The 24,156-nt window shown below is 45.7% G+C and overlaps 1 protein-coding gene across 3 annotated transcripts in view; it reads left to right on the top strand.

Annotated features, from left to right (window-relative positions):
- LOC139674248 (galactosylgalactosylxylosylprotein 3-beta-glucuronosyltransferase 1-like) overlaps positions 1-23,155 on the top strand; it is a 31,908-nt gene extending 8,753 nt beyond the window's left edge. The window contains exons 2-6 of one of the 3 annotated variants that reach the window (XM_071560446.1): positions 11,016-11,160; positions 11,633-12,171; positions 13,497-13,793; positions 14,286-14,393; positions 17,407-23,155. In XM_071560446.1, the coding sequence (XP_071416547.1) occupies positions 11,049-11,160; positions 11,633-12,171; positions 13,497-13,793; positions 14,286-14,372 (1,035 nt within the window). In that variant the 5' untranslated portion in view covers positions 11,016-11,048 and the 3' untranslated portion in view covers positions 14,373-14,393; positions 17,407-23,155. Of the gene's footprint in view, positions 1-11,011; positions 11,161-11,632; positions 12,172-13,496; positions 13,794-14,285; positions 14,394-17,406 lie in introns of all 3 variants that reach the window. The other 2 variants (XM_071560456.1, XM_071560439.1) reach the window with 2 other exon arrangements.
- Positions 23,156-24,156: the final 1,001 nt, after the last annotated feature.

Below are 24,156 nucleotides of genomic sequence, written 5' to 3'. Positions count from 1 at the left end.
GGATAATTTAAAATTGCTCTTTCCACCTCAAAAAGTCTTCATGCATGGAGTTCTCGTCTGTTGTCAACCTCTTGAAAACAAACCCAATACTGTTCCTGCATCATGACCAATCTACTCACTTGCCCTTGCAGTCACGTTAGCCTGCTGCACAAGCACTGCACACTTCATCCCACCTAGTAGTCTCTTCTGGAGGTGCTGCAGGGGATGCTTGTGGCTCTTCTGTCAACACCAGCTCCCATTCAGTTGTAGATAAGCTGCCATCTCAGCAAGTTTTGTTCATAGTCCATCAAGCCAAGCCATGCTTGGATTGTAGCTCCCTGGAAGGCAAACCAAGTCCTGGCACTGTTAAACACTGGTGCAAAACAATCTCTAAGCAAGATTTCTGCTTTTTTGTACTCCCTTCTGCATTGCATTTACCAGTCTGATACAATCTGTGAGATTACTGACTATTTCTTTCCAAACCCCAACATGGGTCCTGACATGAACATCAGGACAAACACAAATGGCCTATAAAATAGTTAAAGCAGCAGAAGCAGAAATCCAGTTCCTTCCTTCTTCCTTCCCAAGAAATTTTCAAATGCTTCCTCTGCCTAGGAAGTGTTGCTGGCCCTTCAGAGGTATTTTTTGCGGAGCTGGTAAGGGGTGGAGATAGTTCAGATGTGCATGTGTGAAGCTAGGAATGCCTCACCTGGCTTGTTGAGCTCTACAAAAATCCTCACAAAGAATTGCTTTTGGTCTTGTCCTGCTGTAGCTCAGAAACACAAAAGTGTCCGTCATGCTGAGGACACACTTACAAGACCACTGTTGAGAGACACCAACCAAAGATGCAGGATGTGTACACACTTGCAGAGGTTTGGGAAGGATATGAGTGGGAGCAACCTCAGTAACACCACCCTAAGGTTACCCCAATTTGAGTAACACCCAGAATCCCTCTCCTGGGAGAAAGTCAGCAATTTGAAGGAGACTTTACTGCAGGCAGAGAGAAAAGGCTGTTCAACAGTCACTTAATGTCCAGAATCTGGTTAAGGACTGAAACAAGCAACCAGAAGTGTGCTCTGGGGGCAGGAGTTCATTGTCCAGCAAGGACAAATTGGGCCCTTATTTTAAGGCATTTTTGAGTTTTTAGAGATTCAGTTTCTAGTTCTGCAGCTGCCACTTTTATCAGCATCTCTGTCTGTGGGGAGACTATGCCCTGACCCAGTTCTCAGAATGTTTTTTGATAACTAGAGGGACCTTCCCTCTGCCCAACACAAGGAGAGAGTCAGATTCACACCCAGAATCAGGAGAGATTCAGATCCACCTCTCAGATTTACAGCAGCAGCCCATTACTAATTTTAGCACAAAACCACTCTTTGACCTGCTGTTTAAGGCTAACCTGATCTGCCTTTGAAGTGAACTCCAAGGGCTCTCAAAGTGCAGAGGAGGGTTCAAAAGAAGCCTAGTTCATCTTTCCTCTCCAAACAGAAGTATCTATTCATGAGTTATTCTGTCCAAGGCCAACTGGCAGCCCATGAATGTGGAAGGAAGGTAGGAAGAACAGCACTGCCCAGCAGCCTTGAGTGTAGAGGTGTAAGAGCTGGGGAGAGGCACCTCCCAGGATTTTCTTGGTTGTATTTGTGCAAAGATGATATTCCAAGCTCAAGAAACAGAGAGAGCAGGGAACTTACCGGCGTGGAGGGAAGCACCAAGCCCTTATTCCATCCAGGTCTCAAACAGCCTGAAGCACACAATTTCACAGATAAACCCATGAGTACAGTACAGGATAGGCTGACCTCACTCCCAAAGGAAGGTTTACAAACACTATGTGCAAACATGACTTTTAGACCAGGCTGCTTTCAGGTGAAATTAAGGAGCACAACAGAGAGCAAGCCCTATACAAGCAAGCCCTATGGCAATCCCTATGCAAGCTATGAGAGCGAGCAGAGTTTGTCTCTTGTGCCGAGAGCTCATCTGTCCTCAACTCCCTCACAGCCTTCTCTGCCTTCCCAACAGAATCTTTCATTTTAACAGTGCAAGACATGGAAAAGCAGAAACCAAACCCCATTTCTTTTCTTTCTAGTAGGCTTGGATTGCTGTCAGAAAGGGGCATTTGACTTTTGCTACTCTTCTGCTCCATCTGTTCACCCAAATGCATCTACTGCCTACTTTTTCTACAAAATAACTTATTTCAGTCATGATGCAGGGTTATCTTCTGGCAGCCTCTGCCAGTGCCCAAGTTAGATATTTCAACTACTGCACTGACTGCTTTCTTGGCATTCCCAGAAGGTGGGAATTTCATATGGGTTGCTTGATACCTTGGCACTTAATTTGGATGTGGCCTCCCTATAGTGCAGAGTAAACAGCTTTGCTGTTAGGACAGGGAAGGAAAGCAGGACAGCCTCAGCAGGACATTGGCCATCACCTTCCTGCCCCTTTTTTCCTTCGCTCTCTTCTTCCCTTTTTATTTCACATACAGAAGCCAGGAAAATAAACACTGTTTTCTGACTCTAATTTTCATGTTACTGTTTCTTTTAATCGAGCCCAAGCTATACAGATCAGCTGTGGCATTTAAGGTACAAGTCAAGCAACAGACCATAACATATATCTATTGCAAAAGGCAATTCTCTAGGTGCCAATTTATTTCTCTATTCTACATTTGTTTATAAAAGTGTCTGCGTGACACTTGGATGCTGCGCAGCAAGTGGCAAATCTAATGAGGGCTGATGATTTATTTGGAGGAAAAAATCAGAATTAGCATTTTTAGGACCATCTCAGCTAGTTACAAAGCAAGCATATTTCACACAGTTCAGAGAACTGCAACAGCAAAAATGTCCATCAGGGAGACAAAAGTGATGTTTCTCCTGTTTTTACTTCTCACACAATTAACACCTGCGTGGTGTGGTGGCAACTCCCAGTGCTGGTCAGTGTCCTCACTTTGTTAATCTATATGGAGCGGCCACCCACAAAAACATTGCACACAAATTTGCTGTTTTCATGAAGGTTTCACTGATCACATAATTCAGCCACCATTCCCAAATAAAAACTCTAGGGGATTCTTGCCTTCATATTGCATGCATCCTCTGCCTGCAGTAATGGGTCTGGACCTCAGGATTTTTCAGGGTGCCGGCACACACATGTAACCATTAAAATGTCAGTATTTACACAGGTTTTGGGAAGACAGTAGACATATTTAGCTAAATTGATGTTTCAAATTACATAGTCACCGTTTCACTCTGATTTCAGCCACAGCAGCTTCTCCTTCACTTTCTTTTGCCCTCCCAAAGAGTAACCAGGAAGTCCAATAGGAAAGTGCATTTTGACATTGCCTTTGAAAGGCAGAGGAAAATGAGCTGTCTAAATCAATCAAGAGTGTGCATTAGTGATAGCATGTTCCTCTGGAGGTCTGATTTGATGTCATATTGACACATAGCTAAGATTAAAGCCTATCTCTGTATCCTGACTGCTACCAGAGGAACAGCATTGGCCTTTGGGCCTCATATCTTTAGAAAGAGCTTCTGATCAACATGATTTTTTTTCCCTCTGAAACAAGCACCTGTGAAATGTAATTATCCATCAAATAATGCCTAATGCCTTTTTATCTGAAAAAGTAATTCCTTTCCATCTGTGAAAATGTTCTGGGAGGAGGTATTACAGGTTTTTCCTTTCTGCTTTTGTAAGGAACCTGTAAAATGACAGCTCCCACTCCTGCTGAACAGGCTTCAGCTGTTAACTCAGTAGGGAAAGCTCTGAATGAAATATACAGAAACTTTGGAACAATCCGCTATTGTTTTTGCTCCCTTAGAATTATTTTGCTTCCTTGGAAAAAAAAAAAGCCTTTTTTTTGTTGGCTAATGCAGATATTGGGCTGATTCATGCTGATACGTTCAGAATGATTATTCTGTAATAGTAATCAGCATCTGAAAAGGACTTCAGTTCTGCCAGGGCTTGGCAGCAGGGGAGAGAAGCTGACGTTTGAATAAGCCCCCAACTTCCCTTTCAAGAGAGGATAACTCCAAGCTTAGAGGTCTCTCAGGAGACAGCTAGCTTTCTCAGGAGACATCTGGTACCACCTGCTTCTCTTTAGGCCTGAGCTGCTAATCTTTCTCTGGGTATTTCTGGCACCCCTGGATTACGGCTCTGCAGTGCAGGGAAATTGTGATGGGGCAGAGGGCTGTGTCCCTCTGAGTCACAGCCAACCTTGCCAATGCTCAGGGGGCAGGAAGCTGGTGACAAGTTGCATGGGTTGACCGTGAAGGACATTTGAGTTTGGGCTGATTAAAAATAGCCCAGTTTAAACCTCCTTTTTCAGTCTCTGTAAGGCTCCCTGGAAGGGTGGCCTTTGCAGCCAAGTTCAAGGTCTAGTGTGTATCCAAACTGGGTTATCTCCATTCCTGCTGATAGCCCAGATAGTGCCTGGATACTCTTGATCTACCTGGGGATAGCAGGCTGAGCCACGTGCTGTCTCTAGTGTATTGGTTCCCATGGGACATAGCCAGCAGATTTAATTAGCTTCATTAAAGTTTCTTTTTCATTTTCTGTTGAGGATTTTTTGACTTTTTTTTTTTAAACTTGGAACAAAGCCCTGTATAAAACATCACCCTCCTCCACTCTGCTCCCCTACGCAAGCCACGTCTGGCACAAGGATTCTCTTGGCAAAGGCACCATGCCAAGCTGTTTATGGACCAAGACTGGAGGAAGATGCTTGACTTGGGTTCACGTGGGCAGTATAGACATGGGGGGTGTGCATAGTGTATTCCCCCAGGAAAAGCCTGGTTTCTGGGCTGCAGTAACTCTGCATCCATATGGTGAAGGGATTAGAGCTAGTAGGGAGAGGATGAATCCTTTCTTTGCATCCGAGAAAATGGCACGGAGGCTTGGGAATAGTGGCTGTTTCACTGGGAGTGACTCACTTCCTGGGGAAGTTGTCCCCACAGGAGTCTGCACACCAAGGGACAGAGTATAGATGGGGCTGAGCCTTGAAACCTCACAGCTGCTGGTAGCTCTGCTCTTCCTGCATTGGGGAAGGACCTGGCCATCCTTCCCTGTATTGTTTTAGTATTTGTAGTTCTCTGGTTTTTGTCTCTCCAGGGGACTCAGTTAATTTTCCCTTGCCCTCTGTCCTCACGAGTGGTAGAGCAGTGCTCACCTCATTCAGATGGCAGGTGTCACTTGCCTGGAGCCTTTCACAAGATCTGAAACAGAAGGACAATTAAAACCCCCAGCAGAACAGCACTCTTCTACCTTCAGACAGCCACAGTCACCTACACTGTCTGTGCTACTGGGTGGTCAAGATTCACTTGTGAGTTTAGGAGAGAGTCTTTCTCTTCGCCGTTCCATCCACCTCTCCTATGAAGTCACGCTGAAAGAATTGCGATTGTTCAGGCTGGAGAAGAGAAGGCTCTGGGGAGACCTTAGAGCACCTTCCAGTACCTAAAGAGAGTTACAAGAGAGCTGGAGAGGGACTTTTTATTAAAGGCATGTAGTGATTGGACAAGGGGGAATGGCTTCAAACTGAAAGAGGGTAGGTTTAAATTAGATATTAGAAAGACATTCTTCACTTTGAGGGTAGAGAGACATGGGCACAGGTTGCTCAGAAGGGCTGTGGATACCCCAACCCTGAAAGTGTTCAAGGCAAGGTTAGATGGGGTTTTTAGCAACCTGGTCTAGTGGAAAGTGTCCCTCCCCATGGCAGGGGGTTTGGAATTAGATGGTCTTTAAGGTCCTTTCCAGTCTAAAACAGTTGGTGATTAAAATGTCTCTTCCTAGAAAAAAAAATACACTTCCTTCTTTTTTTTCCCCTTGGATTTTCAGCCACCCAGTTCCAGCAGAGTTTAGGGGTGAAATTGCTATTTATTGAGCAAAAAACTAAATCTCCCTTTTCCTTTTCTTTTTCCCACCCCCACAAGAAATACATCTGGACATGAATCCTCAGGCACTGTCCTTTAGATCTAGCCTATCCTTTCTGTCCTACAATGATGCTATTCCTGTCGACCTGTCTTGGGGTCAAAGGAGTCTCACTACTGAGAAATGTCCTGTGAGGCTGCATTTGCACAGTAGTTACCCTTGCTTATCCCAAAACAACCCATTCCACCCACTTCTATGCTTCCTTGAATCCGTCCTCCCACTATATCATGCACATCTTGAACAGGCAGGTGGCTGCCTGGTGAGGAGAAGCTCTGCAGCATCTTGGCCTGTCTCAATTTTAAACACTATTGTAGTTTTGGCTGAGAACTCTGGTGGGCCCAAGGGAATGGGGGGAGAGGGGACAGCAGCTTCCTGCACATTTCAGCAAAGCAGAGACTGAGCTGGTGCTGCTCACCACAAATGCCGGCGCTGCCATGAATTATGCATTCCTTGTTTAAAGAGAGGTCGTTCTCATCAATAATTGAAAGCTCCCTGCTCTGCCTTCAGCATCACATCTCTCTCACCGGGAATTAGGGAACTCATGAAATCTTCATGGACTTCCTCAAGGTGGCTAAGGGCTGATGGAGAGAGCTAGCAAAATGCAGGTAAAACAAACCCAAACCCCTGCTGACAGTTTCGGTGCATGAAATGAAGAGTCATCTGCAAGTACCTGCAGCTCTGCTCCAGTTCTGCCCCTCATACCCCTTTCTCTCCCCTCTCCACACCTCTCTCCTCCCAGTGTATGCACAGAATGGTAGGCTTGCAAATATGATACAAACCAAGATTAGTAAGTCTTTCTTGAAACTTTTGGCTCTGTTAGCTGAGACTAGTTTGGTTTGGGTGCTAGCCTAGAAAATCTCTACACTGGATAGTGAGATGTTCCCAGGGGAAACTTTGAACTGTGAAATTTGTCCCTCTGGAAAGATAATTATCTTTAGTGCCTGTGTCTCCAGCTATAGCTGTACAGTCCTGGGGCTGGTCCAGCATTCAAGGTCGTGTAAGCCTGGCTCGGACAGGCTGGCTGCCCTGAAGCAGAGACTGCAAAATCACCTTTCTTGCAGAGCAAACTTTTCAAAAAGTGTGGTTCTCATTCTGGGTAAGGCAGATGGGCAGAACCAAAACCTCAGGGCAGAACTACAAAAGCTCATGTGATCCTAACCATTTCTGAGTTATCAAAGAGGATGTAAATTGAGCAGCTTTTCAACAAGGCTGTAGGAAAATCGCAGGCACCTGAACTTATATGTCAGCCTTATAATCCCCAGTCAGCTGGGCCTCTCCCTAATTGTCACCTTTCTCTGCCATTCACTCAGCATGTCCTTTCAAACCACTCTGCAACTCAGGGAGAAAGTCACTGCCTGGGTTGTTCTCCAGCCTGGAATCTTTATCCCTCTCTCAACATCTGGGCTGTCCTGCTTTTAACAAATTGTACTCTGTCGGTAATTAGTCAACAGCAGATGAAGGGATTGGTCACTTGCAATGCTCTGAACCTCAGCAAGATCTTGCATCTCTTCAGTATCCATCTGGGGCATCTGGGTCCTACCACTGTGTGCTTCTCTGATTCTCTTCTCCTGAATTCTCTCAGGTTAATGCCCTCTGCATCAGCACGTGAGCCTAAACGGAGACTGAATGGTGTTGCATCCCAGGAACCGAGAAGTCTGACAAAACAGCGTGAAGCCAGAGTAGTACAAGAAACATTTTGTCCCTGTCGTACTCAGTTTTATGCTCTGTGTGTGTGTTTGTTTATTTTTTAATGGAGAACAGAAGATTGATGGATGAAATTAAGAAGAGGGATGTGTAATTGGAAAACTGCTCAAGAAGGCTACAGGCAGCATATTGAAGGCATCCATCAAACATCCAGCTAATGCTGTTAAGGGTGTGTAACGCAAACAGGGGCTGCAGAAGACACTAGGGGAAAAAAGGAAAGGAAAGAAAAAGAGGAATAGGCAGGACAAGGGAAATAGCAAGGGAGGAGAAGAGCCAGCAAGAGAGCACAATCAATAATATTTATATTGCAATCACATCCAAAGGCTCCTGTTGGGATCAGTGCCGGACTGTACAAGCACATTAAGAGACAGTCCTGCCCTCTACAGCTTAAACCCAGGAATTAGCAGATGATCACTGGAGATGGGTTTAAATGATCACAAAATTTTCTTCTGATCTTCAGTCTCATTTAATAGGATCTACTCTGAAAGAGTTTAAAGCAGAAGGAAGGTAGCTGGTTGTGCCAAGAATACACACAGTAATGCTTGCCAGCAGGCATGCAATTAATCTGAATCACTTAGGAGACTATGTTTTTAATTATAAAAAGTAGGTAAAAATATGTGCAGTAAACCTCTGTAAGCCCCTCTGGGACCATCAGCAGGGTACCCAGAGGCATTGATATGTGACTGGGTTTTGATGCTCTGTTTTCAAAAGGATGGGCTGATGCTTTAATGGACCACTTTGTGGGAAATATTCTGTGCGGACTGGACATTAGGAGAATGCAAAGGGCCATTGTGTGAGGAAGGTCAGAAGACAAAGGCTAAAATTAATAGCAAGCCAGAGGATTCCCCCAGTCCTGGAAACAGGGAAGAAAAGGGACTCTTAAGAACTGAGAAAAAGCAGGTGAAAGATGTAAAGCAACAAAGAAGAGCACAAGCATGATGGATGCAGGGGGAGAATGTGGGGGAGACAAGGTACCATTTGAAAGAGATATTTTTTGAAAATGGGGTTAACGTCAGCTCCTCTCTGAAGTTCACAAGTTACCCAGAGCTTTATGCAAGGCTTAACTTGTTCAGTATTGCTTGCTTTGGAAAAGCAATAGAGAGTAGGTGCATGTAGAAATAAATGAGCACAAAGCACCAGGGGAGTTGCACACACAGACAGCATCTCCACTTGTTTGCAGTGTTTGGGAAGCATGAACAGGGCTGGCTGGAGGAGGAGAAAGAACTAGAAAGGGAATTCATTAAAAATTCTTCTAACTCTGATCCACTCTCCTCTGTGCTCTCTTGGAAACACAGCTGCCACTGCTGCCACCTCCTCTTCTACCCTCCAGAAACAACCTGAGTTTGCAGCAGTGGCAGGCCTGATGCATAGAAACTGTGTCTGTATAATTAAGGTCTTTTATTAAAGGGGAAAAGCACTGGCTGCCTGAATAGTGCAGGGATATATATAATTGCAAGCATACCAGAGGAAGCAAGAACAGGGCTGGCTGGAAGGGGGAAGGAAGGAAGCAAGGACCTTCAAGGACCCTGGTGGACCTAGGTATCTGCTATTGTTACTAGCAATCCTTGGATTTCTTTTGTGGCTCTGTCTCTTTTCACAGCCACAAATGATGGAAATTATAGTCTGCACTGCTGTGCCAGTAAGGGAAGGGATTTCCTGCAGGGAAAGCAGCCCCTGGTGTCAGTAACACCATTCTACCCTGTGTCCAACACAGATCTGTAGCTTATCAAACACCTATGCCTTTTGCACTAAAGCTTGAAAGAGACTCTTGTACCTGCCCTGGATCCAGTCATCAAATCCCAATGAAGTTATGCAGAGCCAGCATGTTTGCTGCACAAGACTCCCACTGGCATCACCAAAATACTCCCATGTGCCCCTGGCCACACAGGTTCCTTAGTCCACTTCATCAGTTTTTAATAGCTTGAAAGTGCAGAAACAGGCACCATGGTGTTTATTGAGTGAGTAGGTAAGAAACATTAGAGGCTTTCACCATGAATGGTTGGTTTGGGGACCAGTCAGTGAAAATAGGTTCGCTTGAGGGATGGTTCCAGTGTGGTGCCATTGGTGTCTAACAAGGAATGAGCTCGTGGTGCAGTAATTTCCTTAACAGGGAATGCTTATGCACATCTGCTTGCCTGCCAGAAGACTTGCTGAGGCGTGCTAGTCTTCTGGCAGATCTGCCTGACATAGGTTTGATAGTTATGGGTGGTAGGGCACTAATGAGCCCTGCAATTGCATAATCCTTGTCTTTTCAGGACACCAAGGTAAAATGTCAGAGAAACAATTAAAGATAGATTCTAAGAAGGTTCCAGAGGATAAATTTAGAATAGCATCTCCTAATAACTTTCAAGAGTACCCTGTGACTGCTGTCACTGCAACGCAGAGGCCTTTTAGACTAGTTGTCATGTTTCCTCTCACACAATTCTCTAAGGCTGAAGCAAGGCAATCCTTCCCCTTTGCACAGATGAGGAGCTGCTGGACCCAAATCCTTGTCAAGGGGTTGTCTTTGAATAAAATGTGCCTATATCCCTTTGAGGACCTTGGTTTTAGTTGCCTGGCATTCAGTACATTTAAAAATCCCTGGCAGAGTAGGAATTTAGAGCCATCCAATTTGAACTTCCTTTCCATCCTTTGTATCAGCATGATGCCATTGGTCTCTGCCCTCAAACTGGCTTCAGTCTAGGAGAGCAAGAGGACCTGGTGGGGCCTGCTGGGTACTCTGAAGTCTGTGATTTAAACTGAATGCTGCAACGGCCAAACACTCCAAGCCAGAAGTAGAAAGGCATGTGAAATAATTAAACTTTCAGCAGGCATCACTGGCACTGTGGAATGACCAAGGCAGGGACTTCATGGAAAACTTAATAGGTGATAATGTGCATCCCTGATTGGTATCTGTGTAAGGAGGATGAATTGAAACTGCAAAGATGAAAGAGATGCTGGCTGTCTTGAGGATGCCTGACATTATGTGTTTTGTCCACTTGCATATGCAGGCACATAAGTCTTGCACACAGTTTTAAAAAATTGTACAAAAGAAGCAAGCTGAATGGTCACCACAAAGCTCAGGAATGAACACCAGTCCCAGTCCCAGAGAAGGGGCAAGTAGCAGTCCTCTCTTGCTTCAGAATCAGCAACAAGAACAACCCTAAGTCAAGGACAGTAGGTTCATCATGGGACAGTGAGAAGTTCTTTATAGCAACAAAAAGAGCTAAAAGCTTCTATTCCATAGCACCAGAGTTGTCCAAGAAAGCTGGATAATCATTTGGGCCCAAGAAAGCTGGATAATCATTCGGGCCCACAATGTTAATAGGGCTCCCTGTAAAGTTAGACAAACACTTCGCTGGATCAGGGCCAAACATTTATCATGCCTCCCTACATTTATGGTGATTGATATTTGGAGGCCTTACTCTTTTTCTTTTTCTGAAAGGTAGAGAGATGCCTGGGCATTGGAAGCTCCCTGCAGCATGCTGAGGAGACGTAACCTTCTTACCACGCTCCTGATTGCCTTGCCATGGGCTCTTCTCCTAACCTTGTGGCATCAGTACCCAACCACCCACTACCTCAGCCTACTGAGAAGTAAGTGCAGGAGTTGTGCTGTCAGTGTGCTGGTGGTTGTGATGATTGCTGATGCAAACCCTGGTAGGAGATGCTGTCTCATGGAATGGGTTAAACAAAGACAAGCTTGCCTTAAGGCCCCCTAAAGGTTTGCCTACAGCAGGTACGTAAACTGTTCTTATGAGTGTGTTAAACATGCATCTTGGGCTGACTTTGGGGAGAGAATGCTGTTGTGCTCAGCACTGACTCCAGACAGATGTGTCCCCATCTCCTCCCTGAAGAGGAAGCAGCCCAGCAGTTATTGGTCCTCTAACATCTTCTCCCTCCCTCCCTCCCTCCCTCCCTCCCTCCCTCCCTCCCTCCCTCCCTCCCTCCCTCCCTCCCTCCCTCCCTCCCTCCCTCCCTCCCTCCCTCCCTCCCTCCCTCCCTCTTTCCTCTTTCCCTCCCTCCCTCCTTCCCTCCTTCCTTCCCTCCTTCCTTTCTTTTGCCCCAGAAGAGGCAGATGAGAACGTGACCTCTAAAGCTCTCCTCAACGGTACATCTGCACTGAGAGAAGAAGGCTTCCCATCATGTACTCGGCAGCAACAAAGCATAGGGGCAACGCCTAAAATCATACAGAATTATGTGTACTCCAGGCCTCCCCCATGGTCAGACACCCTGCCAACCATCTTTGTTATCACCCCTACCTACACCCGGCCAGTGCAAAAAGCTGAGCTGACCCGTCTGGCCAACACCTTCCTACATGTACAGAACCTGCACTGGGTGGTGGTGGAGGACTCGCCGCGGAGGACCAACCTGGTATCCAACATACTGGAGAAGGCTGGGCTCAACTTCACCCACCTCAATGTGGAGACACCCAAGAGCCTGAAGCTGGGTCTGTCCTGGATTCCATCCCACACACCAAGGGGAACACTACAGAGGAACCTGGGGCTGCACTGGCTGAGGGACAGCTTCAGCAACACCGCACCACCAGAAGGGGTAGTGTATTTTGCCGATGATGATAATACCTACAGCCTGGAGCTCTTTGAAGAGGTAAGAGATGTGAAATTACATGAGATGGAAAAGCAGGATATAGCTGCAGAGCCTCTTAAGTCCAGCTGCACTTGCAAAGACCTCTAAAGTAGGGCTACCATGTGGACTTCTATCATCAGCTGGGAGGTGAGGGCTTTGGAATGCTGTCTAGAGCCCACCTCACCTGCTCTGCATGCAGTGGCAGCTGGGTATAGGGCAGATGGAAACCCATAATAGTGCAAACCCAGTAACCATGCTCCAAAGGGCTGAAAGAGCAAAGAGCACATCTGCCAGGGTACAGGCTGCAGATGTGAATAGCCACTCACACACCATTGCCCCAGCTAGAGTCCTTTTTGGCAGGGACTAGAGGATATATACCCCAGAATTTACACCTCTCCTCAGGGTCAGCTAACCTAATTTAAATAAACAACAAAGTCAAACTTCTGACAAAGTGTAAATCTGAACTGTTGTAGGGGTGTGCTGGGTAGCGGATGGATGGTAGTAGAAACGTTGTCTGAATTTCTAATTCATCTTTACTCCTTGGCTGCCCTTCAGTACTCTGAATTCCAGCCACCACAAGAGGCCTGTGCCTCTGGGATCACAGAAGCTTGCCCAGACTTCGGCTAGAAACCTGGCTTTTGTGAGATGCCAAGTCTATTGTAAACTTGCAAAAATCCAGTAAACTCCCTTGTCACCAATTTAAGCCAAACTGCACTAAGCCACTTGAAGTGCAGAATTATGCATCAGGACATATTTCCCGTTTTCAGAATTTTTTAGATCTCTGTTAGGTTCATCCTTTCTTACTTCTTTCCATATATTTTCTGACAATAAAACCCCACTCTTTTAGGCAGTAGCCATGGATGAAAAAACAACATGGGGGATGGGGAGAGAAGTTACAATAAAGGAGGACAAAGATGGATCAGTCATCGAGGGAGATTACTTGCATGGAGTGACTGGAGTTGATTATATGGAGCTAGAAGCCTTGTAGAAGTTGTACTTGGCATTTAGAAAGATAATAAAACTCTACCAAAAAATGATAAAAGTTTGAATGACATCAAAAAATCAAAGGTTTTAATTCTTCTGAGAGACTGAATGTGGGCACAGAGGAGCAATGAGGCTGATGTTCAGAGAAGAATACGCTAAAAAACAGGCTTGTGGCCTTGGAAGCTGTAGCTCTTCAAGCAGTTGCACAGGTGAACAAGAGCTTGTGCTGCCTAGAGCAGTGTGATTGAATGGGTAGTCAAGAGGGAAGGACAAGTGCCAATGAAAGCTGAGAATGGTACAGTAATGGGTTGGGACAAACGTGGGGTTGAATTCTCACAGCACTGTCTCTTTCTGGCACACAGATGCGCTACACAAGGAGAGTGTCAGTCTGGCCAGTGGCTTTTGTTGGGGGGCTGCGATACGAATCCCCTAAAGTGAGCCCAGCAGGGAAGGTAGTGGGCTGGAAAACCGTCTTTGACCCTAATCGTCCCTTTGCTATTGACATGGCTGGATTTGCTATCAGCATCAAGCTGATTTTGGAGAAGCCTCACGCCAGTTTCAAGCTGGAGGGAGTTAAAGGAGGCTACCAGGAAACCAGTCTGCTGAAGGATCTAGTGACTATGGACGGGCTAGAGCCCAAAGCAGCCAACTGCACAAAGGTGAGTAGGACAAGAAACCTTGAAGATATAGTCTCCTTGCTGAGTCCTGACTGCTTTTACAGCCTCCTGCCATGCTCCTCCATCTTCCACTGTGCCTGCCCTGTGCTGGCACATGTCAGGGCCAAATGGTGCTGTGGCAGATGGAGGAAGCCTGCCAAATTCTTCACAGATGTGAAGCTCAGAGAGAGCTGAGGAGCAGTGCTATGCATTCTCTTAATAAAGAGCCTTATATATACAATTTGTGCCCAGATTGCTTCACAAAAATCCATGAGGATTGGCAGAGGGCTGATTCTGGGGTTTTGCTCCAGAATGATCCCTCCTCCTTGTCACTGTTTCATGTGCCCATGAGGTGTCTCCCAGGATCAGCCCATTGATTCACATACTTCAAACAGCTGTGATCTCCAGCTTTCTGAGGATCCCACCCAATGAATGTGGTGCTCTCATTGTTCCCATGGCATCCAGAACACTTGAACTCTTTGCAATTCCCTCTAGGTGTTGGTGTGGCACACAAGAACTGAGAGGCCCACTCTGGTTAATGAAGGCAAGCGTGGATTTACAGATCCCAGAGTAGAGGTGTAAGTAGGGAGCCAGCTCCAGGGTGTAAGTACCTTTGTCTTTATTGTTTTTAATAAGGCAAATAATCTGTACCTGTTTGCTTATTTATGCTGTTATTTCCTCAAAAACTTCATATATGACTGTCCCAGTAATTCACCATGCCACCCTTTGCACAAGAAATTTCTTACTCATTCAAGACTCCTTTGCAGACCATGTGAAAGCTTTGCCTGATTACAGATAAAGTTGCAGCAGAGTTCCACAGTTTCACTCAGTATTAAGAACAAGCCAAATTCCTTGCTCTGTTCTTTCTGCCAGCTCCAAATTCTTTTTAGTGTGGGAGTTGTCCTACAGTGTGCAGAAGGAAATCACACTCCTGCAGACAACCTTTTGTCCTAGCAGCCCTGCCACCTCTGCAGTGCTTCATGCACCCACCCTCAGCTTTTATCCTGCATGAACAGCTGTGGTGTGGGTGCAGCAGGGAAAGGCTGATGGAATGATTAGACCACCGAAAACAGGAACTGGCAAAGCACAACCTACACAGACTCTCAGTTTGAGGGGCTTGGTACTAACGTTACCAGAGCTAGGAATACATCTGCTGCTCAGGAGACATAGTGAAGGCACTGGGAAATGCCTTTGCAGTTCACAGAGCCAGATTCAGCAGCAGGATGGGGAATTATGGCAACCACCACAAGTGAGGGCGGGAATGTATCAGAGATCATTGATATGTTCTTAGAAAGAGACTGAGGATGCATGGGCTTCAGAGGACCTATGACCTCCCCTATCAGGTTCCATGCCCTCTGATCCCAATGTCTGTCCCTGGCAGATTCCTATCCTAAAAGTCCCAAAAGAATAAATGTATCCAAATTTGGGATTACCCAGCTCTTTCTGAAATTACTCACATCTGTGTCAGGATACAGGATGCTGAATTATTTAGTCCTACTTTGTAAGATGTTCCAGGGCTGCTTTCAGTTCTGACCCAAATATTCAGCTCAGCTCAGCTCTACAAGTGGACATAAAACTGACAGCTTTCATATAGACAGTCACAAGTATTTCAACTTCTGCACTCATCTCCTGTGTGCATCACTAGTAGCTGCACATGGAATTTCCACATCATCTCATCATCTCTGAGTGACAGCCATACAAAGAGTGCAAAGCAATATGAGTGCCTGCACACCTATCAGCAGATGGAATGGACACAAGTCACTTGCCTAAATAGTCACCTGGTGCCACCACAGGGACCCTGGGGTAGTCTACCCAGCCCTCCCGTAGGGCACAAACTCTGTCGTGTATCTGTCAGTTTTTTATTAATATCTTGGATATCCTAGCAACCCATAAATGATGCAAGACACCTGTGCTTAAGCAGCAGCTTTACTTTTCACCACTGCTTTTGTGAGATCCACTAGCAGCAATGGGCTCATTTTGCACACTCACTCATGCTGGGTCTGCAGCAGGGTAAAGCCTAAACTCAGCTCATAAGTACTCAGAATCCAGTTAACTGGTCTGGAGGTACCACTTACTTTGTAAAGGATGAACAGGCTTATAAAAACTCAGATAGAGTAGACCCTCCTTGATTAACTGTCAGAGGAGGGGCTGACTGTTCCACTACAGATGCAGAGTGCAGACGTGATGTTTTCATAAACGTGCCATTTATCATCACTTTAGTCCTCACCATCTCTCCCCAGCCAAACACTCCAGCCATCCTCCATGAGAAATGCCACACACCAGCTATGGATTCTCATGGGAATGGCTCCCCACAAGTCACTTGTTGTGGGAAAGGATGCAAAACAGTCTGAGGGATAAAGACCCTGCCACACATTCACCAGCAGAACTTGCACCCTTATCTAAGCTATCCTCTCTGACAGTTTAAAGCAGATTGTTGGCTGGTCAGCCCTGTATATTTTGAAGAGCTTTTCACTTGCACTAGCAGTGAATTTGACCACAATAGTATCTGCACCTCTATCTGCCATGTGGGGCAGGTGCTTTGACCTACCAGGTTGGCTGAAGGCATCCAGTCAAGGAGACACCTGCAAGGTAAAATTTTTGACTGGGCAGTCAAGCAAAATTGTTAGATTGCCTATTTAAAGTTTTGAGATCGCTGCTGATGGCTACAGTGTTTTGGAGTTCCTTATTATCAAGGCTGCTGAACTTCAAAACCTTGACATACATGGTCTAGATAAGCCAGGGCTGAGAAAAAGAGGCAAAATTGCTCCCCTGGGGATTTTCTGTTCTTAGGCACAATAAGGAGAATGTCTCTGTCTTTCCCTCCTAGTAATTAGTCCTTCTTGAGGTTCAGATTGAGCCAGTTAAATCCCAGACCTCCCTTTCCCTTGAAAGCCTGCAGATGTGAACTAGGCAGACATTGCCTGGTGTGGGATTTGGTGCTCTCATAATCTCTAGTGGGACCACTTGCATGGCTGCTTGCCACAGAGCAACCAAAAGCTATCACAGCATATATCCCTGCTGACTGTTGAAACCCCCTCGAAACACAGGCTTTGGCTTCTGAGAGCACAAGACAAAAATTAATTTCACTTCACAGTTTTCTTTGTTAAAGACCTGAAAACTATCGCTCAAGACTGGTGTTATAAAAACTATCTCTTTTTATTGCTACAATTTATTTACAGGCATCTGAGAGAGAAGAGTGTGCTTAGGTTAGTATAGGGGTCCTGCTGCCTTGTGAAATTCAGAAACAGAATGTTCATCTGCATTTCAGAGCTCCCAGACAGACTGAACAGCGGTCCTCAGATCTCATCCTTCGGCTCTTCCTTTAAAAAAAAATCAAAGAAGTTAAAATAATGATTTTTAAGGGCAGACAAAAAAAATCCATCAAAAACTTTATCTAATCCATAAATAAAATCTCCCAGCTAGGAGTCTGTAGTGCAAATAGAACAAGAAGCTCTTCAGCCATATCCCAACCCAAAGCCATACACAGTGTCATTGGGGAACCTGTTTGCTGATGCCTGCCAGGTGGTAGCCTCAGCCAGGGGATAGCTCTATTGTACTAGATGTTGTATTGACACGTCTATCTCCTTCTTACCTCATCTTGTGTTTGTTTTGACAGAGGCAGCAGGCTGTGATCATTCCTGAAGTTTGTCAGCAACCATAGCAGTTGTGCTCCCTTCCTGTTCTGTCCAGCACTCTGCTCCACTGCAGCAGGATGATAAACAACCCCAAATGTCACCACCTCCTATCAGCTCCCACGGCCCAAAAAGGTGGTAATAAGCAGGGACAGAGGTGATGTGGTGCCCTGAGATCCTTCCCACCTGGGAGAGCAGTGCTTCCCTTCCCCACTGGGCCCTGTACTTTTAACCATTCATTAAAATTTATTAGATGTGGTCTTCATTCTCAGCTGTGCCAGCATAGGGGCTGAAATCTGGGATGGGTGCAGGTGCCTCCAAAGGTGTCTCCTGGCATATAGTAAAACCTGATCTTCAGTGGTTCAAGGACAGGAGTTGTCACTAAAGCACAAATGTAGACCTGTTGACCTGAGGCTGGTATGCTCTTAAAACAGCTTTAAAGCAAAGCTAGCCTGAGAGACTCTCCCTCTAAGGGATACATTCAGATCCTGACATGGAACAACCTTCAGTGTTGGAGAGAAAGCTGTGCTGTAGAGACTTATTTGGGGTTTGGGAGTTCAAAAGCGACCTGATGCCTACCCCTTGTCTGGGATCGTGAACTGTCTGCACTTAAGGTTATTGGAAAATGCTGTTCCAGATCCCCAGGCACAGAGCACTCTGGATAAAGGTCCTCTCCTGCTCAGGAAGATCTGGCAGGTACTGTACCTCAAAGGTCATGCCTCCATGTCTCGCTGCAAGAACCAGAACACAGGGGCAAAGATGGCTGGACTTGAACGTGTTCAAGGCCTGGAAGCCTTCTGCAGCACCGCGAGGTGCTTCAATAGCCTCAAGTCATGTACATGGACTTGCTTTGTAGACCTCCAGAGAGGAAGACAACTTTGAAGTGGAGGTGGGTGAGAAGTGCTCAGACGAGGAACCCCCAGCCTGCACTCATCTTCTGTGAGAACATCGAGGAATGTGGAGACATCATTGGAAAACCTATCTTGAGCAAATACATGACAACTGAAATAGCAAATATGACAAGGTTTTCCAGTTGAACTTTGAAAGGAGTGTGTGGTGCTGTGAAAAGAGAGGTGTCAGTGTCATGTGGAAGGGTTTCCCTTTCCCTCAATAAAACAGGAAGACAGTCAGGTGGAAGGCAGCCCACAAAGCAGGTGGTGCAAATGAGGACTGAAGCACTGGATTAAAAGCACAAGTGTTGGTACCATGTGTGTGCGTGGGGAGTGGTGTTGCTGCGACTTTTCCAGGAAGATTCCTTGAATGACCCAGAAACCCCTCTGAGCATATACTGAAAACCTTCTTCACTCAGGCCATGAGAAACAATGCTTTAGGCATTTAAAACACATCAAGGATTTCACAGCTGGGGGAATGCTATAAGCAGCTGAATCATCCCTCACCCAAGAAATTATGGGCTAGCAGAAAACTTATTTATTTGTTGATTTATTTATACTAGAATTCTTTGCCTGTTCCTTGTTTAGTTTTAATGTAGATGACCTGGCTTACTAATGAAGAAAGAATATTCCCTTGCTTCAGAACAGTAGAGCTTGGTGCTCACCGATGAATGTCATATGTTCTGCACTTCCTGGGGTTTCTTTACAATGGTGTCTTAAACCAGCAAAATGATCAGAAACACAGCAAGAAGGGGAGTACAGCAAAGGAAATTACAGTTCCTTTATGCAAGAGACGTGGGTGGCACCAAGTTTCTGGCTCCCAAGCAATCACTGTGAGGTAAAAATAGAGGCAAAGAGTGCCTCACTCAACAGATAGTCCCCATGGGATCTTGGGAAGTCTCCATGAAGGGGGCTCTTTGAAGGGTACCTGGTCCATATTCCCTCAATGGACAATGAGCTACCGCTCATCTACTGTAGAAGGGAGGCTAAAATACAGGAAGGGGCAAAGGGGATGAGATGCCTCCTGTCAGAGAGGGAGGTAGGAGAAATCAAAGAATAGGCAGCAAATAGAGAAGTGGAGGCTGTGTTCAGCGAAACTTAGACCAGGGTCTGGATGAAGACACCCAGCAGTCTGGGTCATGTCTCAGTATGAAGAAATACTGAATGGACTGAAAAAACAGTGTCTTCTCTGGACCCTAGGAAGGTCCTTAGAGAGCAAGGGTCTGGCATACTGGCGCTGGATAGCATGAAAGAAGCCCAGCATCCACAAAATGCTTTTCACTCTGCATTTGTCAGAGCTTTCTGTCCTGTCCTCCTCAGAAGGTAACTGGGCCTGCACTCCAGTGGGCTTTGCCAAGCCATTCTGCCACCAGGCCTCAATGCTTCTACCCAGCATTAGACCAAGATTAAGTCCCCTTCTTTGCAGTTTCAGTGAATGAGCAAGAGTGAGGGAATAAAGGAGCTGATTTATGATCCTCCATTTGCTCCTCTGAGATGGGCAGGCTTTCTGCCTGTATGAACAGGAGGAGGTGTGGTGATTAATTCTCTGGCCTTTAATCTCACACAGGTCCTACATAGGCTTTTGGCACTAACAGTGGGTGTCTATGGCAAGGATCTATTCCCATTGCAATGGATACCACCATACACATGTTTTCAGAAAGTTGTTCTCTCTATCCCCATAAGAAAGCAAAAGTACTATTCCTGTATGTACTATGCTGTCAGTTCAGTGTCGGTGAGTCAAGACCAGCCCTATTGCACCATCTCAATTCTTGCTACAGCCTGTCTCTGGGGAGTAGACTTTCCATGAATCAAGAAGTTCTGTTCAGTCCCTAAATTGTGCAGAACCAAAACCTTGTATAGACAGCATGAATGTACACAGCTGATATTCCAGGCTAGCAGACATTTGGACCTGCACAGCACAAATACTCTTCCCTGTGGAGCAGCCCAAGGACAGCAAGGACTGCTGCTGGCCAAGGCGTATCAGTTAAGGGTAGGTGAGTAACAGGCACCACAAGATGGCTGTTTGTTAGCAGAGCTGGGTGGGAGAGCCCAGGAGAGGAGCAGCTGTCAAGAGTTACAGGCTTCAAGGAAAGTGAATGCAGTAAGGAGGAAAGCTGCAGATCAAGCCTGAAGTATTTAAACAGGAGAAGGCACTCCAGCTCCTGGTTTTTACTAGCATATTAGTACCTGATACTCATGTTCTCTGAGATTCATCCAATTCACCAACCAATGAATATTACTAACCTTTCCTGTTGCAAAAAATACTGCTGATGAACAAAAGAGAATGTCAAGAAAGTACTTTTTAATGGTTATTTATTTATATTGAATGGTACTAGAGCATTATTAAATACAATGTGAATAGTATGATATTGCACCATTGTCTTGTGTGCAGCCTAAGTGCTTATTCCTTTTCCAGGAAAACACAGTGGACTCTGTAATGGAGAATGTATCCATTTTAGTTCTCATTTCAAGGCTACCCATTTCAGTCTTAGCCTAACCCAAAGAGAAAGTCAAGCAAAAACATTTCAGGTCATCAAAACTGGTGCTTGCATTATAGAGATAAAGAAAAAAGGAGACAGGAGAATATAGCGCAAACTCTATAATCTTATGGCATCTCTAGGTGTCATTTTGGACATGCTGACCATTCCTACTGAGATGGCTCTGCAAAGGTGCTGACCACAATTCAGAAGTGAGTGAGTGGTGGTCAAAACACTGGGCAGGCTGTCAGTTCTCCATCACAAAGGAGAGGGGAAGGATGCCACCATCTCTTTTAGCAAAATGTCTATTTGACAGGAGCCCACTGTTGGCTAATCCACAAGCCTGGAAGAAGCAGGTCCTGTTTCTAATGCTCTCACTGATTTGCTGGCACTGAGGCAAGGTCCATGACATAAGCTATCTGGGGTTTTTAACATCAACGGGGCACCCACTTCCTAGAAACATGGAAGCAGTGTTAAGACTTCTGAGGAAGTCTTGCTAAAAATTTAGCATACTAGAGTACAAGCCAAATTCATATCTGTATAATAAAAAAATCACATTCAAAAAGCTGCTGCTTAAAGTACAATGTGAGGTTTACAAGCCAAGGTCCTGCAAAAGGCTGAGAAAGAACTGCTGTGGCTAAAGTACCTGAAACATCCACCCCACTAGAAAACTCAGGCACACCCCAAAAAAAGAAGCACAGCTCTGATTGGGTGTAGTGGCTGAAAGTTTCTTTGATGCTTGTACAATGACTAATGCTACCTTCCCCTTCCCATAATGGAAACCCTGGGGGCTGGGATCAGCTGTTCCTCCGCTCCTTGGGCCCTGCATTTTCAAGGCAAAGCTTCCCAAAGTCATTTTGCTGCATTTTCAACAGGGATCTAATGCAGGCCCCAGGAGACAGAGCATGGAAGAGAAGGGGAGAGAAAAAGAGCAAGCAAGAATGAATCTTATTAAATGGAGCGAGGTGCTTCTCTCAGTCTTGCATCACATTCGAGGCTGATTGGAAGTAAAACTGCACTTGGAGGGAGAGAAAGCCCCCTCCCCTGGGACAATTCAGAGGCTCTTGCACAAACTTAATTTCAAGCTCTGTTGAAGATGGTGTTTGTCTTTTTTTTTTTGAATGCATGCAATTTAATTTCTCAGGCAGACATGTGAAAATGAGAAAGGCAAACCTTTCACTGTGAAGACAGCCCAGTGCCTGTTTCTTACAGATCCAGTCTCGCATTGTTTTCCTCCATCACTGCCCTCAGTAAATCTCTGTGCAGAGGTTGCTAAACTGCCTGCCACCTCCCTTCTACGCTTCACTGGAGACAGTGACATTATTTTTTTTGCATTTAGGCAATAAAATTCATTTTTAATTCAAAACACACCCTAGCTTTCCAGAGCTCTGTTTAAAACAGGAGCATTGTGACCTTGAAAAGGCTCAGACCTGCTGGCACCATGAAGTTTTGATCTATACTTTGCTCTCCAGTCCTGACTTACTTGCTCTCTTGTGAGAATAAAGGTCATGGTGGGTTTATGATACACCTATTTCAGTGCTGATAGTTGAAGGGGAAAGAGAGGAACTGCATTTGGGCTTGGAAGGCTCCCAAGGGAGACATTCCTAGAGATTCAGCTCTCTCAGCCTGCACAGAAACAGGTGCTGTTGGGCTTTTCTGCAGACAGTTGATCTGGCAAGCTGTATGTTAGTTTTCCAGCCTTGAAAGCATATACAGATAAAAATACAGATTGGTGTAGGCTTTTGCCTTTCTATCTGACCTGATTCTTTTGCTCAAAAACTGGCACAGGGTGACAATGTTTACAACTAAGCCCTGACTATGAGGAAGTTAGCAGAGCCACTGGTACAGGACAGTTCAGTGGGTCCAGCTTCTCCCTTCTCTGACACAGATGGAGGCAGACATACTTTGTTCGAGTTGTTCCCACATTGTGATTTCCTACTGTGACTCAAGGAAGGATCACAAGCAGAACATAAAGCAGTGCTAGGCCCTAAAACAATTGCTGTCTGCAACCCCAGGTCGTACCATGAAAATCTTGGTTCCTTTGTTTGTTTCATAGCTGATGCAGAGATTAATTCTTTCCTGTCCATGGCATTGTACTCACTGGAACTACCATAAAACAGCAAACACTGCTTTGTTTTATGGAGGGGTGGACAAGCAGGGTGGGTTTGCTGTGATTGTGAAGGGAATGGCACAGGGAGAATGTAAACAGTAGATACACTGGTGTAAGAGAAGCAATCTTTGCTGCAGCATCATTGGGTGGGTTTCAGTAAAGCAAGACTTTGCCCAGGGAAAAAAGTTATTAAGTACATTTTTTATTTTAAAAACCAATGAAGTTAAAATTAAATGTGAAATGATGACAATTTGCATCCAGGCCTTAAGCAATCCACTTAACTTGAATAATGAGTTGTTCTGTGCAGCAGAATGACTGATGTTGTTTCCTGTAGATGTCTGCCCTGTACCTTAGGCCAAGTCTGAAGGAAAACTACTCCCAGCGCTCCATGTAAGTGCTATCACCCTTTCCCCCCATCTTCCCATGCCAACCTGTTTGGAAGACAAAGAACAACACATGCGTCATAGAATAACAGAACGGGTGAGATTGAGAGGGATCATTGGAGATCATCTGGTCCAACCTCCCTGGTAAAGCAGAATCTTCCCTGGAGCACGTCAGGCTTGTGTCCAGGTGGCTTTTGAATTCCTGCAGAGAAGGAGACAGCCTGTCTGGGCAGCGTGTCCTGGTGCTCAGTGCTGTGCCTGCTCTGGGACGGCACACAGTGCCCGGCCAGTGGCTACACCTCGGAGCAGGATGCTGAGCTCGTGCTGCCCCTCTCACAGGCACAGATTTGCTTCTAAAGTCTCTCCCCAGTGCAAATCCACCTCCTGATGCTTCTTTGAAGCCTTGTAAGATGTCTTTTCCTCTGCCACATTTAAGTGAAAACATGCACGTGAGAGCAGGCAGATGACTGACAGCACAATCTTGTAAGCCCCATCTCTTCACAAAATCAGCCAGCAAAGAGAGGGGTGTAAAAGCTGAAATTTTTAGGGACAGCAAGGCCATGGCAGGGGGTCACTCGCAGTGGGGGAGCAGCCGTGCTGCTGTGGGCCCTGCAGACACAGACAGGTGCATCCATTTCACATAGTCACGAAATCAATTAGGTTGGAAAAGACCTCTGAGATCATCGACTCACACTGAATACCACCATGCCGACTGGACCATGACACTTCAGTGCAACGTCCAGCCTTTCCTTAAACACCTCCAGAGATGGTGACTCCACCACTTACCTGGGCAGTCCATTCCGATGTCTAAATTTCTGTTCATCTCTCCCTGACCGGTCCAATAACCAGTTTAAAGTGGGGACAGCAGCCCGAG

The sequence above is a fragment of the Pithys albifrons genome, chromosome 1 (assembly GCF_047495875.1).
Source record: "Pithys albifrons albifrons isolate INPA30051 chromosome 1, PitAlb_v1, whole genome shotgun sequence".
In the NCBI taxonomy this organism is placed as follows: Eukaryota; Metazoa; Chordata; class Aves; order Passeriformes; family Thamnophilidae; genus Pithys; species Pithys albifrons.
Note: the sequence above shows the minus strand (reverse complement) of the source record. Positions and strands in the feature narration are given on the sequence as shown.